Source organism: Callorhinchus milii, unplaced genomic scaffold, assembly GCF_018977255.1.
Source record: "Callorhinchus milii isolate IMCB2004 unplaced genomic scaffold, IMCB_Cmil_1.0 Scaffold8, whole genome shotgun sequence".
In the NCBI taxonomy this organism is placed as follows: Eukaryota; Metazoa; Chordata; class Chondrichthyes; order Chimaeriformes; family Callorhinchidae; genus Callorhinchus; species Callorhinchus milii.
In genome coordinates, this window is record NW_024704749.1 from 18,360,482 (window position 1) to 18,376,656 (window position 16,175).

The 16,175-nt window shown below is 46.4% G+C and overlaps 1 protein-coding gene across 2 annotated transcripts in view; it reads left to right on the plus strand.

The window, feature by feature from the left end:
- exd3 (exonuclease 3'-5' domain containing 3) overlaps positions 1–16,175 on the plus strand; it is a 190,758-nt gene that overhangs the window by 28,005 nt on the left and 146,578 nt on the right. For both annotated transcript variants that reach the window (XM_007900207.2, XM_007900209.2), the window contains exon 4: positions 7,124–7,188. In XM_007900207.2, coding sequence (XP_007898398.1) covers positions 7,124–7,188 — 65 coding nt within the window. The remainder of the gene's footprint in view (positions 1–7,123; positions 7,189–16,175) is intronic.

Here is a 16,175-nt window from a genome sequence, read left to right on the forward strand (position 1 = left end):
GAAATGCACCTGCTGTCACACGGGCCGAATTATTTAGGGATGTGGGAATTGAGGAAACAGCTGGTGATTTCATTAACTGATCTCACGGGCAGATATTGACTCTTTGCACTTTTCTCACCTGTAAGCCGTGGTTTCGGAGCAAGCTATTTTCAGCTTAATACTGACCCAAAGCTGTGACTATATGTGACTGTGTATGTGTGTGTGTGTGTATATATATATGTATAACTGTGATGTGTTTGTGCATGCAGGTGTCTTGTGTGTCGATCTGTGTCTGTGAGTGTACATGTCTGTGTATGTGTCCACGTACGTGTCTGTCTGTCTCCATGTGCATGTCTGTGCCTGCGTGTGTGAAGACTTTGTGAATGCTGATTTAGCATTGCTAAAAAATCAAGACCGTCTAAAGATGCAATTTTAAAAAATCATACAGTCCAACTCTTTCAGAAGCCGACTTGTTACAGTGAGAGCCATTGTAACACGGGTGTCATATGGACCCACACTACACTGGAATTGCAGAGAATATCCCATGTGCTTTGTGGATGTACATGACGTTACCAAGTCCCAACTCCTTACTGAATGTCGGCAACAACCTATAAGAGCCATTTTTATTTCACGGGCCTGTTATAACAAGGTAATGTTATACATTACCAAAAAAAAAACAACGACTTAAAATCTACACTTAATGTGCAATGAGAATAAACCTTTACAGGTAAAGTGCGGACACCCGTTAGGAAGAGGTGGCGTTCCTCCCAGTCCTCGGATGTCGCAAGGCGCTGGTCAGGACTGATTCATTATCTGTAACGTCATTGGCAAGAGTTGGAATGCATTCCAATGTATTGCAAATGTTGCTGCTGGCAAGACCTCCTTGGATCTGGGCCCCGCCTCCCCGTGTCTTGGCCCCTCCTCCCTGGTTCTGGGCCCCGCCTCCCCGCGTCTTGGCCCCTCCTCTCTGGTTCTGGGCCCCGCCTCCCTGGCTCTTGGCCCCACCTCTCCAGGCCTGTCTTGGGCGATGTAACGTCTTACCAAGTCAACGAAATGTCTTAACGTGCGTCAAGATTTACTTGTTTACCGTGTAGAATGCAGTGACTATATTTTGTAAAAGTTACTGCAGCCAATTTGGACTGCAGTGTTCCACAAACCGCCACAAAATGAATGGCTATGTTTATTCGGAGGATTGTTGGGCACGACAGACGCTCTTCTGTTTTCAAATATGCCGTGAGCTCTTTTAACGTTCACCTGAACAGGCAGATATCTCATCCGAAGTTCCGTACCGCCCAACAGTACAGCACTTCCCCCAACACTGGCCTGGAATGTCAGCCAAGAATATCGGCTAAAACTCCCAACGTGGGGCTTGAACCCATCATTTTCTGGCTCTGTGATCATTGTCGAGTATATTGTACCAACTGAGTTTGGCTTGATGTGTGTATGTGAGAGAGTGTATGTTGGGTGTGAGTGTGTGTTGAGTGTGTGAAAGAGAGGGAGAGAGATGGAAGAGTAATGTCATTTAGAAGGAACTCTGGTCCATGATGTTGCTGGTCCTCACACACCGAGCTCATACCCTGTACAGTGCTCAGAGATACTGACCAACTCCAAAACAGTCTACAATTTCCTAGTTTATTTTCTTTCTGCGATCTGCGGGGGGGGGGGGGGGGGAGGAGGGTGGTGGAGTGGCACAAACATTGGAATCAGTTACTGTGAATATCACAAAAGTGGAGGAGTAGAAACTCTGACAAGGTGTGGAATGTGTCTGTCTATTGATTCAGTTACGAGCCCGTCAGCCATACGCTAGCCTTTTGTAAATTTGACCACCGGTACAAGAGTGGTGTTGTAATTCCCAAATTGCTGTTTTCAGTGCTAACATTTTATCAATCAGCAGAGCGTGTCGCCTGTTCCCGCCAGCTGACTCTTAAGAGAGAGAGAGAGAGATTTTATTGGGCAGTGTACTCAAAGCCGTGTTAACGGGGCAAAAATTTTGATTAGTTACTGGAAGGACCTTTTTTTTTAATATAATGTAATTCGGCATGGGAACACATGAGCGCGCCCAGATAGCAGAAGTGAGACTACAGTACAGCAGTCCTCCAACAGATGTAATCAGTCAAGTGAGGCTTTGTTTGGCTTGGCACAGGCTCCGCTTTGCTTTCTTTCATCTCTCAGCAGTCTCGCTGTCCCAGCAGTGCAGCTACACTCTGGAATTGTTGGATCAAACAATAGTCCGGTCAGAGTAGTGCAGCCCCCGGTCCAACACAAACAGCTAATCTGAATAAAAGGGCTGGAGCTGGACAGGAATCAAGCCCTTTGCTTCCTGGAATTAAAGGCAGTGGAGCTGACGCATTCATGCCAGGTCACAAGACAATGGCAAATTTCCATTCCACTGCATTTAAACAACTGTAATACATGTTCTTTGCATAATAGGGCAGGTCCAAGAGGACAAACAGAATTTAATACGTGTGAAGTCCCATGCTGACTCCCTCTGCAGACTTGTCAACCCGAGGGCATGTATGAGAGGACTAATGGGCCCCATTTAAATACAAGAAAGCCCCCCGTACAAAAGCGGAGACTGATATAAATGGGCACTATTTCATACCGAAAGAGGAGAATGCGTGTGACTTGTCTGGTCTCTCTGTGGTCATTGTGCTATGTGCAGGAAGTTGCCCCAGTGTCTTGTTTAAAGGGCTACTGTATACCAGCTGTATTTTAAAGGGGACTTGAACCTAGTTACAATTGTGGGTGGGCTGTAAGGCTACGTTTTGTTACAATCCCCTTTTGTTCGGACTCTGTCTCTCTCTCTCTCTCTCTCTTTCTCTTCACACCCCCCTCCCCGCTACTGACTGTGGAAATCACAGACTGATCGCGGTTTCTTAAATGTTAGGATACAGTTGTGTTGTTCTTCCCAGATGTGCTACAATATAGAAGCAGGAAAATAGACGGTTGAGACCCCGCCTGCCTGATCGGGCGGGCATTAAAAAACCCGCGGCACTATTCGTAAAGAGAAGGGAGTTTCTCTCTCCCGGTGTCCCGACCAACAAACCCCCAGAAAAAAATCAGTCAGCAACTTCATGGCTTCAGCCGTGTTTTCCCGCAGCTCTTGATACACAGTCAGTCCACTTCACAGTATATTCTGTAACCTTCACGTACGTAATAATAATAATCCTTGCATTTGATATAGCGCTTTTTACGTCGGAAGGACGTCCCAAAGCGCTTCACAGAACACACTGTAAAGTGAATTGACTGTATATTTGTGGGCGAACGCGGCAGCCAATTGCGCACAGCAATGTCCCACAAACAGTCATAGATTGAAAATGACCAATTTATTATTGTTTTTGGTTTTTGGAGGGATTATTATTAGGCTCTGTGTGGAGTAAGGAAACTTGCCCAAGGTTTCGCCCTCTGCCTGGAATTGAACTCAGGTCTCTCACTTGCAAAGCGAGTGCTCTAACCACTGAGCTACAGGACTCCAAGTGGTTAGTAACGCCACTAATGGTTAGTACACATAATACCTTTCAGGTCAGAAGAGCGTCTCAGAGCGCTTAAATCAAGCTTTCAAGACAGTGAAAGCTATGGAGAAGTCCTGATACATGCAAAGCCGCTTCTTTTTTCCGCGGGTTCAGCCGGGTGTCTGCCACACGCGGAAACCCATCACCGTGCGTAAGAGTATCCAAACCCAAGCTGAGATTTCCATGCATCCCACCTACCCATGGGAAATCCCAGCGATAGGTTGTTGGACTGGAATGCGCACACTCTCTTTTCTCCCTGGAGGATGCATCCTGTTTACCTAATCCCGGAAAGTATTAGGCGCAGGTTGGCAAGAGCCAGGGCTCGGGTGGACCCCAGAGTGTGCGTTGGGGTAACTGCTGGAGACTAACCAGCTAAAACCGAGTGAGTTGTAACTGTGATGCCACAGGTGGTGGGTGACAAACAGAGAGAGGAGGTCTGGTTAGTTCAGCGCACGCTGTCATTCTGAGCTACTGAGCTGCAGTCCCTCGCATCCCAACAGCTGCAGTAGTTAAGTATTTAATACCTCGTTCTCTCTTGGTGTCGTTAGCGGCGTTTGTTTTTCATACTTTATTTAGAGAGGCATTTCAGCTCTGAAAGCGTTCTGGTTAAACCGCCGGCTGGGAGCCCTGGGTTGCCTTCTCTCCTCGACTGGCAAAGGACACTAGTGACGGGTGCTGGAAGTCACGTATGCCTCTGGGGGGGGAGAGGGGGAGGTGGGCGAGGAGAGGGAGAATAAAAATGTGGAGAAACAGGAAATTGGAAAACTTTATGTTCTAAATATGAAACAGATTTAAGGAGATTGTATCTTGCCACGCTATTAATTCCCCTTGTCACGAGTCTAAACCTTAAAGCCACTAGGAGTTCTTAAGTTACACGAGGGATATTCAGTGAAGAGTGTGCCTTGGTTTTTATGGCTGGAGTTAAATTGGGTGACAATGCTGGAATGTTTGGCATTCACATACTTACAGAGCCTTACAAAGGAAGATTCCTGTCAACTGATGCCTAGAGACCTGTTAATCCCGACTGTTCATATACATATCACGAGATTTACTGCACGGCTTCCTGAGGGCAGAGTGGAGAGCATTGCCAGCGCCCTGTTTTCTTTTGCCTTTTACTCGAAACTATTTACCTGCAGTTGTAAGACTTATCCCCTTGCTTAACACGGATCTGTCATCGCAGTCTGTTTGCAAGTGGCCGAGTTGCCTGTAGCCCCTCGTCTTATGAATACCATGAGAATGTGTTCAGTCGTACAGTGCTGCTTTTGGAGGCAGAAGAGGCTGAAATCAGCTGCTAGTCCACTGAAGGGAGGGTGGTGGGACAAGGAAAAATAATAATCCCTGCATTTCATATAGCTCCCTTCACTTCAGGAGGACATCTCAAAATGCTTCACAGAATACACTATGATCCAGTTGATTCCTATTAAAATGACTAATCCCATTGATTTATGTTAAAATCACTAATTCTGTTGATTGCTGTAAAAATGCTAATTCGCTTGATTGCTGTAAAATCATTAATTCTGGGGATTGCCATTAAAATCACAAATCCCATTGATTTGTGTAAAAGTCACTCATCCCCTGGATTGCTGCTAAAATAAAGTTCAATTCACCAAGAACACAAACTTTCTGATGTCAGAAATGACTCCCTTTCCCGCTGTTCGTAACCCATGATAGACATGATATACAGGGATGTGTTTGGCCCAGGGTTTACTGGACAAGCCTTCCTAAAGCTGCCCCACTCACTCAGTCATGTTGCATTTAACTTCTGCCTCCAGAAGTAGGCAGTGTGGCACTAGATGTGCCTATAAAATAATAATAATCCTTGCATTGATATAGTATCTTATCACGTCTTCCGAGATGTCTCGGAGCGCTTCACAGAATATACTGTAAAGTGAATTAATTGAATATTTTGTGGGTGAAATGTGGCAGCCAATTTGCCACAGCAGTGTTCCTATATTTAGATGCTGTCTTTTTAACCACAACAACATCCAATTTAATCCTACAATAAATCTTTGCATTTGATGCTGCGAATTCCATGTAGGGAGGAAGTCTCACAGCGCTTCACAGGATTTTACAGTAAAGTGCAGTAACTCTGCATTTTGTAAGTGAACACAGCAACCAATTTCTGCATAGCGATGTCCCACAAATAGCCATGAAATGAATGACCGATTTTATTTTGGGAAATTGTTGGCCTGGACACGGGGAGAAACTCGCTTCTCTTTTCGAATAGCGCAGCCCTTAACAGGGGCAGATGAGACCTCGGTTTTACATCTCCACCAAAGGTTGGCACCTCCATCAACGCAGCATTCTCCGCAGCACTGCACTGGAGCGTGAGCCTAGACTTGTGAGTTCGAAGACCTCACGTAGGGCTCGAACCCATAACCTACCGACTCAGAGGCAAGAGAACCAAAGCTTGAGTCAGGGTGACACAAATTAAGATTACATTCACGTTTTTTCCCCAAAATTCTACAGGAACTTAAATTTGGAGTCAATGACCCGAAGACGAAGACCATGAGCGTTTTCTGCTCCATTTTTTCTCCGCACTATCTCAGATGAATGTTTAATAGAAATGAGCATTATTCCAACCTGCTCCTAGTGCTCTGCCAAGGCCGTTCTTGAGCTGGGAGGTGTGCCAGCCTAGCCTGAGGGTGGCTTTCCCTCTCTCTACACATGTTCGCCTGCCTGCTTTCACTTGCTGCCTCCGTACTGACAGCACAGCCAAGTTCAGGTCCCCCTCTCAACATTACATTGCGTCACCTAATCCCTGTGTCACTGAGCTGCCAAACAGCAGATTGATCCCAGGCCACACAATGATCAAAATAAGTATCGCTCATTGAATGACACACAGACTTAAACAGCATCTTACGCTGGAATCCACTCTAACAAAACTGTTTCTCTGTACGTCTCAGTTGAGAGGCTGGTAATGTAGTGACGAGCGTTTGACTCTCACTCTGGGGCCTGAGTTTTTAATGTTGAATTTGAAGGCTTTTTCTTTTGATGTGTGTGTGTGTTCGGCGGCTGGGCCGGGGGCGGGGGGTAGTGGGGGGTCGGCACTGAAAGAGCAAAGGGCTAAAGGTTCAGTTTTATCCGCAGCGTTCTGTCTCTTTTGGACTGCTCCACAAAGTCATGTTGACCTGAGCTATACAGTTGATCCCATTCACTGTCCTGCTGCTGTAAGTAGGAAATGCGGTGGTGATCAGCGGAGGGGGAAGAAGGCTTAAGAAATGCGTGCTAAACCTGTCCTTCACGCCTATCATCCACCCAAACAATAATAACTATTCGCTGAGTGTATAATGGTGGTCAACTCTGCGTCCCATACTGTAATGCTCTTAACACACAAAATAGCTTTGCACTGGCATAATTTGTTTAACAGTGTTGGACCGTACACCCTTGCAATTCGCAAACAGCGTGGAGATACGCTCCAGCAGCCCTCAGCAGATTAATAAAACTCTCAAATAATGATGTTTGTTGGAGATTTGTTTAGATTCTGAATTGAGTGGAGCCACTAATCTTGAGTGACGGTTAGAAGGTTAGCGATTTTAAAGGTGGCACAAAGTGCCCATTCTGTGCTGAGCAACAATACTGCAGTGTCTCAAGTGCATCCTGTCACAGGCAATCAATCTGCTTCTCCTCAGGCCTGGACCCACTCCACTTACTGCACACCCTGCAAGAGCTCTGGACAAAGAAGGAGATTCATGAGGTAAGCCCCCTATTGATAAAACCTTACAATAGGCTTCTGGATTTATGCAGTGCGTGTCTGCACAGCGGCATGGGTAAGCCTTATTTATGCAAGTTCGTGTTCAGTTACATTAAGTGGGTCTGCACTGGAGGCCATGGAGCCAAGATGGAGGGTGGAGTCGAGGGAGGGAGACTGATAAGCAGTGGGAGATCACCGCTGTGAAGGGTGAGCGGAATTGTTTGCTCTGAGACGCTACCCTGCGTGGATGGCACTAGATAAGCGCAAGTTGTTGTTTAGTTTGGTCCAGGCCGGTTCAGGTCACCGACGTTTATCAGGACCAGGCCAGGCCGATCACTTCTACACTTGAGATGTGATCTTTTCAAGCGGGACAACACTAATCCCTCATTAACACCTCACAGCTAGCCAGCAGTTGATGCTTGCAGTTAAAGCACTTAGAACACTCAGTTTAGCCCTTCCAGTGATTCAGCCTGCATTAGATTACCTCCGTGATTTTTTTCGAAACATCGATCATCCTTGTGTTTGATATATCTCCTACAACAGCAAAGTCTCAAAATGCTTCACAGGTAATGTGTCTGTGGTCAGAAAAGTCTACAGGTATTCTTGGTCCAGCCACAAAATCCATGACCTCTCATGAAGTTCCTGCAGAGGCAGCGTCACACAAGAAATCCTCTGTTTTAATAATATATTATTTTATATATTATTAAGAAATAATCCTTGCATTTCATTCTATAGCACCTCTCAAGTTGGGAGGAAGTGACAAAGTGCCTAACAGGATTTACTGTAAAGTGAAGTCGCTATGTATGTTGTTGATGAACAAGAGCGGCCAATTTGCATGCAGTAATGTCTCATAAACAACTGAAGTGAACCATCAATTTCACCTGGGGCACTGTTGGCCAGGACGCTGAGAGAAGCTCCCTTCTCTTTGAATAGTGCCATGGGATCTCTAATGTCCACCTGAACAGTTTTAACATCCCATCCCAAGGACGGCACTTCCCACAATCCAGGGCAACCCCAGCGCTCATTGGAGCATCAGCCTAGACTATGAGCTCAAAATTGTGACGTGGGATTAAAACCCACCACCTTTTGACTCTTAAATGGAATGTGAGTGAGCCAGACTGACATGAAGTCAACTAAGTGGATGTTGTAAAGATTCCATGACATGATTTGAGAACAGCAACGATTGACACTTATACATGTTGGAAGAACATTTCAGCTCTTTACAAAGACTGAGCGGGAGCCTGAGCTGGGAGAGGGGAGATATTGGCTGAAAGCACAGTGAAAACGATAGGGCTTTAGGTGGGATATGAAAGCAAAAAATAGCGAGGGAAAGGGATTTCGGAAGAGAGTTCCAGAGGAAGGATGCAAAGTGGCTGACTGGCCACCATCAGCGGTAGAGGTGGATGAAGCAGGTCCGAGTTGGTGGAGGGAGTGGGCCGAGAAGGAGGAGGGCAATAGGAGGTCGCAGAGATAGGATAGTGCAAGATCGTGGAGGCATTTTAACTCGGGACAAGGATCTTAAAAGTTTGGGGGATGGGGAGCTAGTGGAGCTGGGTGAGAATGGGGGCGATGGGCTCCCGGAGCCTGGTGCGGGAGAGGATCTGGGCTGCAGAGCTCTTGATTGTCTGGAGTTTGCGGAGGGGAAGGTGGGGGAGGCTGGCAGGCAGGGAGTTGGCAAAGTCAGATCAGGATGTGAGTTGGGGTGAGGTAGTAGTGGAGTTCTCGTGTGTGTGTGAGGGTGATTACTGTCTGCCAGAGAATGACTTGTGTGATTGTTTGTCTATCGGAGAGATGGGAGCTGGGGGTGCGGACTGAGTGGAACCCAGAAACCTCTCCCGCTGCCTCCCCCTGTACATCACCTGTCGCAGCGTCAGTACGGATAGCAAATGCAAAATGTGGTCTCCTCAAGCCTCTTGATCTTAGTGATACAATTGCCAATCTAACAGGGAATTAGGACCTTAAACTTCAAATTAAGGGCCTGAAGCTTAGGAAAACAAACCGATGAATATTAAGGATCCTGGGCCTGGATCTCTGCCAGCGCTGCTTGTTTTGGCTGAGCTGATCATCAGGGAACTGCAGCTGTATATCTCCCTCCCTCCCTCTCTGATCCCATTTCAAAGAGTACATTGTACATAGCTGGGAGTGAGATGCAATAGGTTCACTGCTGTATCTGTCCCCACTCCTGACCCAGGTGGAGTGCGGGACACGACAACAAAGGTGGAACGAAGCATTAAAAATTCAATCTTTTTCTACGAGATTGATGTTCATCGATAAACTTGGTAATTTGCTTTATAGCTGTTTGTGGGGACATTGCTTACAATTTACAGTTTTGCAGCTACAAAATACACAGTCCCTACACTTCACAATAAAATCCTGTGAAGTGCTTTGAGACGTCTCTGGAACACTGTCCTTCAGTCTCTCCGCCTTGCCCCCTCTCTCCCCCTTTTCAAGTCCCACCTGAAGACCTTCCCCTTCGACCGTGCTTACGGCCACCCCACCCCCCCAACCCGGCTTGGAATCAGGTTCCGCCACAGTTAAGCGCTCTGCGACGCTACCCTGTGTGGAGGATACTATGTAAGTGCAAGTTGTTGTTGTCTTGTCGACTTGGTAAGGCGCTATATCAAATGCAAGGATTGGGATGATGTCCATTCGGCCGATCGTGTTTGTGCTGGCTCTTTTAAAGAGTAATCCTTTAAGTCCCATTTACCTTCTTTTTCCCCCCCTCCTGCTGTTGGCCTACTCTTTTTTAGATATCTAGCTGGTTTCCTTTTTGAAAGCTTATATGAATTCTGATTTGAGTACTGAAAGCTGATGTTTGAGCAGTCTTCAAACCTGAGTGACCAAATTATTATTATTATTTTTAAAGTGATTATTTACCTCCGGAAAGTGATCCGCCCGCCAATCGACTAACAACCGGGATCCTACTTACTGCTAGGTAAACAGGTGTGTGGAATAAGGAAACATGCCTAAGCTTTAACCCTGTCCGGGAATGGAACCCGGGTCCTTTCGCTTGCGAGGCGAGTGCTCTAACCGATATGCCATGGGAAGCCACAAAGGTTGTTACGAGCGTATGATCTCTGTGATTCCCAGAATCGTGAATTTGCAATATAACAATGCCGCTGGTGAAACCAATTTACTGCTTGAACACAGGAGAGTCTTGATATCCAAGAGTCTTTCAGTTCAAGCCAAGTAAACATGCAGAGTAATGGTCGGGAATTAAAAATGCATAAAATTAAATTCCAGGGAAGCCAGAAGGATTTCGGCACTCAACATGAGATTTAAAGCCAGCCGTCTACTTACAATGCAGGCTGGTCCCATTAAATTCAATTTTACAGTGTGTAGGGATTGTGTATTCTGTCAGCCCAATATAAAATGTAAAAGAAGCCTTTACATAATGACACATTATTGAGTCTGAGCAGCCAGTGTGGTTGTCGTTCTTCAGGAATCCATCTGAAGGAGGGGTTGCTGACCGCTCAGTACAGTGCCTGTGTGGTGCAAGTTCTGTGTAGCGTGTATGTGAAGCGTGTATGTGTAATGTGTGTGTGGTACCTGAGTAGTACCTGTGATCTTTGGGTGCCTGTGCTGTGCTGAGTGCTATTGTAGTGGTGTTCCTCCATTTTCTTTCTCCTTCCTACCTCTGCGACCCGCTAACTCCATACCGACCTGTCCGCTCCCTCTGCTCAGCGGACTCCGGCCTGTTCCATGTCCCCCGCCCTGCCCGCCCCACCATCGGTGGCTGGACATTCAGCCTCTCTGCCCCCACCCCACTGCTCACGGTGACAACCGGCTCCTGCTGAAACGGAGAAATTCACGAGAAAGTCAAGGGATATGGAGGAGGTGGCCCAAGGGAGCGGTGACAGAGATTGGGTCTTTAAGCAGGTTTTGAAAGGCAGAGATGAAGAGATTTCAGATGAGAGTTCCAGAGAGTGTGTGGGCAAAGTGTCTGAAAGTTGACCCGCTCGATAGGGGGTGGGGGTTGTGACGCAGGCTTGAGTTGGAGGAGCAGAGGTAGGGTGGAGTAAGGGCAGGAAAGGAATTGAAAGTAGGAGAGAGAGTTGTGTGTTTTTTGGGGGGGAATCGCTCTGGGTGGGTGTGAAGCAGCTGAACTGGGTGTGAGGTCTGCTGTTGTGATGATACTCAGCCTGGAACCTGGCAGAGATGGTCTCCAGCAGGAGATTGAGTCACACCACAGCAATACACGCAATACAAAGTGAATTGGCCTCCGCTCTATCACTATATAAACACTACTTAAAGGAGATCTTTGCTTAAGGAGGGTTGGAGAGCGAGGGGAGGAGCAGTGGAGAGAGCGAGGGAGAAGAGGGGTGGGTTGGGTGGTGGAAGAGAGAGAGATGTCTCAGGATTTGCAGCTGTGTGTAAACGCACAAAGTCCTGTTTGATATTATTAGAGTCCTGAAAATGTTTACAACAACAACAGTTTGCATTTATGCAGCGCCCTTCACGCATCCCAGAGCGCTCAGCAGTGGCAGAGCACGATGCCAAGCCGGGGGCAAGTGTCCGTGGGCAAATTCTTCAGGTGCGACCTGAAGATGGGGAAGGAGGGGGCAACTCTTGAGAGAGGGAGAGGGGCAGGTTTGTACACTGATTGCTGATATTGGAATCTTTAATGGTCTTTGGGTTTGAATATTGGAATATTAAAGGTAGTTTTGATCTCTGGTTTGGAGTTGCCGAGTGCGTTCTGATCATGGTTAGGAGCCCTGCACTCCATTCTCTCATTTCTCAGAAGGTTACCGCTGAAGTGCTTTACTTTAGAGCTGACCAGAAGTATGGTTTATATCCTTCGTTCATCTTCACGCAATTTAATCTCAGCCTTGACGAGGCTGAAATCGTAATCTCCCAGATTGTAGAGTCACTAAGAGCTGCAGGTGGTGGCACAATGAATGGCGAACTAGTTCATGTTTTTCATCGTGGTGACCAAAGTCATTTAATATTAACATGGAACCTTTGACCCCAGAGTGTTTCATGCCATTGCACAGCTGCAGGGTCAGTAAACCCTGATTATTCGTGTGGTTTTTCTCACTAGTGAAGTCCGCTCCTGCAAAGGTGTGGCGCTGTTGCAATGAGGCGGCACATATGCAGTGGAGCGGCACAATTGCAATAGAGAAGTAATTGCCCGCACCAGCTCTGATAGATGCGTAGGCACCTTTCTTTGTTTGTTTGACGTCTCAACATGATGAGACTCAGCTTTAAGCACTCAGTCACTGGAAGGCAATGCCAGACTCCTGAATGTGCCAACACGATTCACCTTGTCCCAGGATCCAAACTTAGTGAAGCATATCCGAGTTTCTGCCCTGATTTACCTCTGACCAACTCCAGCTGCTGGAATAGACGCACAGTTTTATAATGGGTGATATTCGACTCTATGTGTGTAACAGTGAGATTTGACTCTAGTTGAGACCCAGGTATTTACGGATTGTGCTGGTCTAGTGATAAATCATTTCCTGATCCAAATTAATTCCTGGGTGTCTTTGTAAATTGTGTATTGTAATCTCATTATTACTAAGTTCGCGGATGGTTGGGTTACAGTGCGTGTCTTGGCTGTGGTCTAGAGAAGATGACGGTAATGTGGCACAGCACTTTACGTGCAGCTCTGTTGCTCACAGCACCTCTTGGGAGAAATTCCTGGTACCTGCCATCCATCCAGCAACAGCACAGGAGGAGGCCATTCGGCCTGTTGAGCCTGTTTCACCTGTTTATTAGATCTTGGCAGATCATTTAATCCCAATATCCTGCTCTTAGGAGTCCTGTAACGTAGCAGTTAGCACAAGTGATTTCCGCTTGTGAGGCGTTCGATCCCCAGCAGGACCAAATGTTAGGGAAGTTTCCTTACTCCATATGCCTCACATTAAGTAGAAGCCCAGTCGTTAGTCGATTGGCGGATCAGTTTCCAGGAGGTAATAATCCTTTCTCCAAAAAAAATATGGTCACTCCACGACTGTTTATGGGACACTGCTGTGCGCAATTGTCTGTAGCGTTTTGCAATATATTCTGTGAAGCGCTCTGAAATGTTTCAATGACCTGATAAGACGTTATATCGAATGCCAGGATTATTATTATTATTATACTATATTACTATCATTTCCATCAACTCCACTGGCAATTGAGGTTGCAGATTCAGCCATTGGGTACCTGAACCCTCCTGATCTGAGCACATCACAGTTTGCTTGTTGGTTTGCAAGTTGGCTGTGTCCTTTGTGTCTCTCTGCTCCCAAGCTCCCATTGTATCCTGGAGTGGTTCCTTCTTGCACCTCTTAACTTCTGGGGAAAGCCCATTACATGGAGATATTTTTGATCGAGTCTCGAGTCTTGAGCGGTTCAATCTGGCCAGAGAACAAACATGACCCGGAGCTTAAAATCAGATTACTTCGAGACGCTTCACTTTTAATTCAAAACATTTGCAGCTAACGACCAGAGAGTCACAGTCCTAAAATTCATGATTCCCTTCAGATATAAAAATGCCTCCTTTTTAATGAGAACAAGGTATTTACAGGCTGTTCTGGAGATGAGTGATAAATCATTTCCTGACACCCCCCCCCCCCCCCCCCCCACTCCACACACACACAACCCTCCCAGGAGCACTGATCTCCCGAGGATACTCATGCTTTCTGTCATACAACAGCTGCAATAGTGGTTGCTGAAAAGCTACAAGCTGACTGAGTATTGTGGAGTGCAATCAGAACTGTGCCAGAGAGAGCCTCTCGTAATTACAATAGTCCCTGCGTAAGCCATTCGGCCTGTCCTGTCTCATTGTCGGAAAAGAGAGAAAAGTTTCTTCAGATGTTCTCCAGATAAAACGCCAACACAACTGTGGCCAAACCAGAGAGTTGTAACATTAAAGAAATCCTTGCAAAAAACCACAGCACCTTGGGATGTCCTCCCGACATGAAAAGCGCTATATAAATGTAATTTGTTGTTGTTGTATTTGATATAACTTTTCACGTCAAAAGGATATCTCCAAGAGCTTCACAGGATATGCTGTTAAATACAGGACGCTATGTAAATTCAAGTTGTTGTTGTAATTCAGCTGCAGTAACTTCCCCGCCTAAAGACCTTTCTTTTTGATCGTGCTTACGGTCACCTCCCCTCCTCCCTCTCCCCCTGGCTCGCTGTTGGACTCCGCCACTGTCAAGCTTCAGGACCCTACCCTATGTGAAGGGCGCTGTATAAATGCAAGTTGTTATTGTAATGATTCTGTATTTTGGAGAATTTTGTCCCTCGGCTTGTTTGTCTCCCCATCAGCACTTTCAGGTCAGGTAAGATTGACTTAGTTACAGGGCGAAGCTCGCTCTCTGAGTATCAGCTAATGCCCACAGTGGTGACTATGAAAAGCAGCACAAATCTTCCCCCGGCAGTGCTTGTATGCGGTGTTCACATACCTCTTCATCTTTAAACCAGCACATTCATCAGATACCTTCTCACATGTCGGGAGGGGAAGGAAGCCAGAAACCAACAGGGAGTTTCTATACTTGACAAGTTAAGAGATCACTTTTTTACAGCTGAATATTTTCCCAGTTTGTGACCTTTCAAATACTCCCAGGTTAGGCACGGCGTGGGTTACATACAGAGTGATGTTCCCTTGACACTGCGTTCATCAACTGCTCCCTGGTTAGGTCTAGTGTACGAAGTAAAGCTCTCTCTACAAAGCCAATTGAGACATTTATTGGCATGATATAGGTTTTATTGGAGTAGTCTCTAGACTGTGTCCTCAATCTAATATCTGAAGGGAAGCCAGCCAGGGTTGAATTGTGTGTATAGGTGAATACTCTACATATTTGAAGCTATGCATGAATGAAAGAAGCACCCAGTTTATTCAGAGACTTAAGTACAGGAATTAGTTGGTATCAAGTTCAAGTTTAGAATAAAACAACAAGAACAAATTGCAATTATATCGATGTTCCAAGGTTCTGGACAGTTGAGGCTTTACAACTGAGCTGAGGGTTGGATTCAAGAGAGGAACGGGCCAAGGGGGAAGATGACCAAAGATGTGGTCAAAGAGGAAGATCTTGAGATGGACCTTGAAGGAGGTGAGGGAAGGGGCAAGGTGACGGGCTCTGGGATTTGGGACGTCCTCCCCACGTCCAGTTGACTTGCAGTTCCAGAGGGTGGAGGCAGATAGACTGAAAGGCTGACCGCCATTGGTGACACGGGGAGAGTGGAGGATGTAAAGCTGTCTGCAGAGCAAAGGGAAAGGGTGGATTGGATTGGTAAGTTCTAGAAGGTCACAGAGATAATAATAATAATAATCCTTGCATTTGATATAGCGCCTTATCGGGTCGTTGAAACGTCTCAGAGCGCTTCACAGATGGGGAAGGATGGGGCAAGATATGGAGGGCTTTAAAAGTGAGGATGAGGATCTTGAACTCGATGCTCTGGGGGATGGGATGCCAGTGTAAACCTCATTATGATACACAGTGATTGTGGAAACCACCAGAGAGATTATTTTTGTTGAGAGAAAAAAACTCATGTGACAGCCTGCCTCAGTTGGTTATGAGTTGGTTATCTGCTGCAGGAGGTTATGAGTTCAAGCCCCACGTCGGGGACTTTGAGCTCACAGTCTAGGCTGGCACGTTACAGTGTTGGGGGAGGGGAGAGGGGGGGGAGCGCTGCATTATTGGTGATACCAGCCTTCTGATGAGATGTTAAAACAGGTCCCGTCTGTCTGTCTAGCTTGACATTAAAAGATCAAATGGCACCATTGGAAAAGAGAAGGGAGTTCCTCCCAGTGTCCTGGCCAGCAATCCTCCAGTCTAATTGGTCAGTCAGCTCATGGCTGTGAGTGGGACCTCGTTGGCACAAATGGCTGTCGTGTTTGGCTATAAAAACAGGCTCCAGAATTTGACAGTAATCACTTGTGAAGCATTTTGAGCTGCTTCAACGTGACAGGGCACTACAAAAAAACACCAGTTCCTTTTTTATTCATTCGCAAGTGACGTTTTGAACTCTTCTCCTGATTTAAGCAGATCACGGTGCGG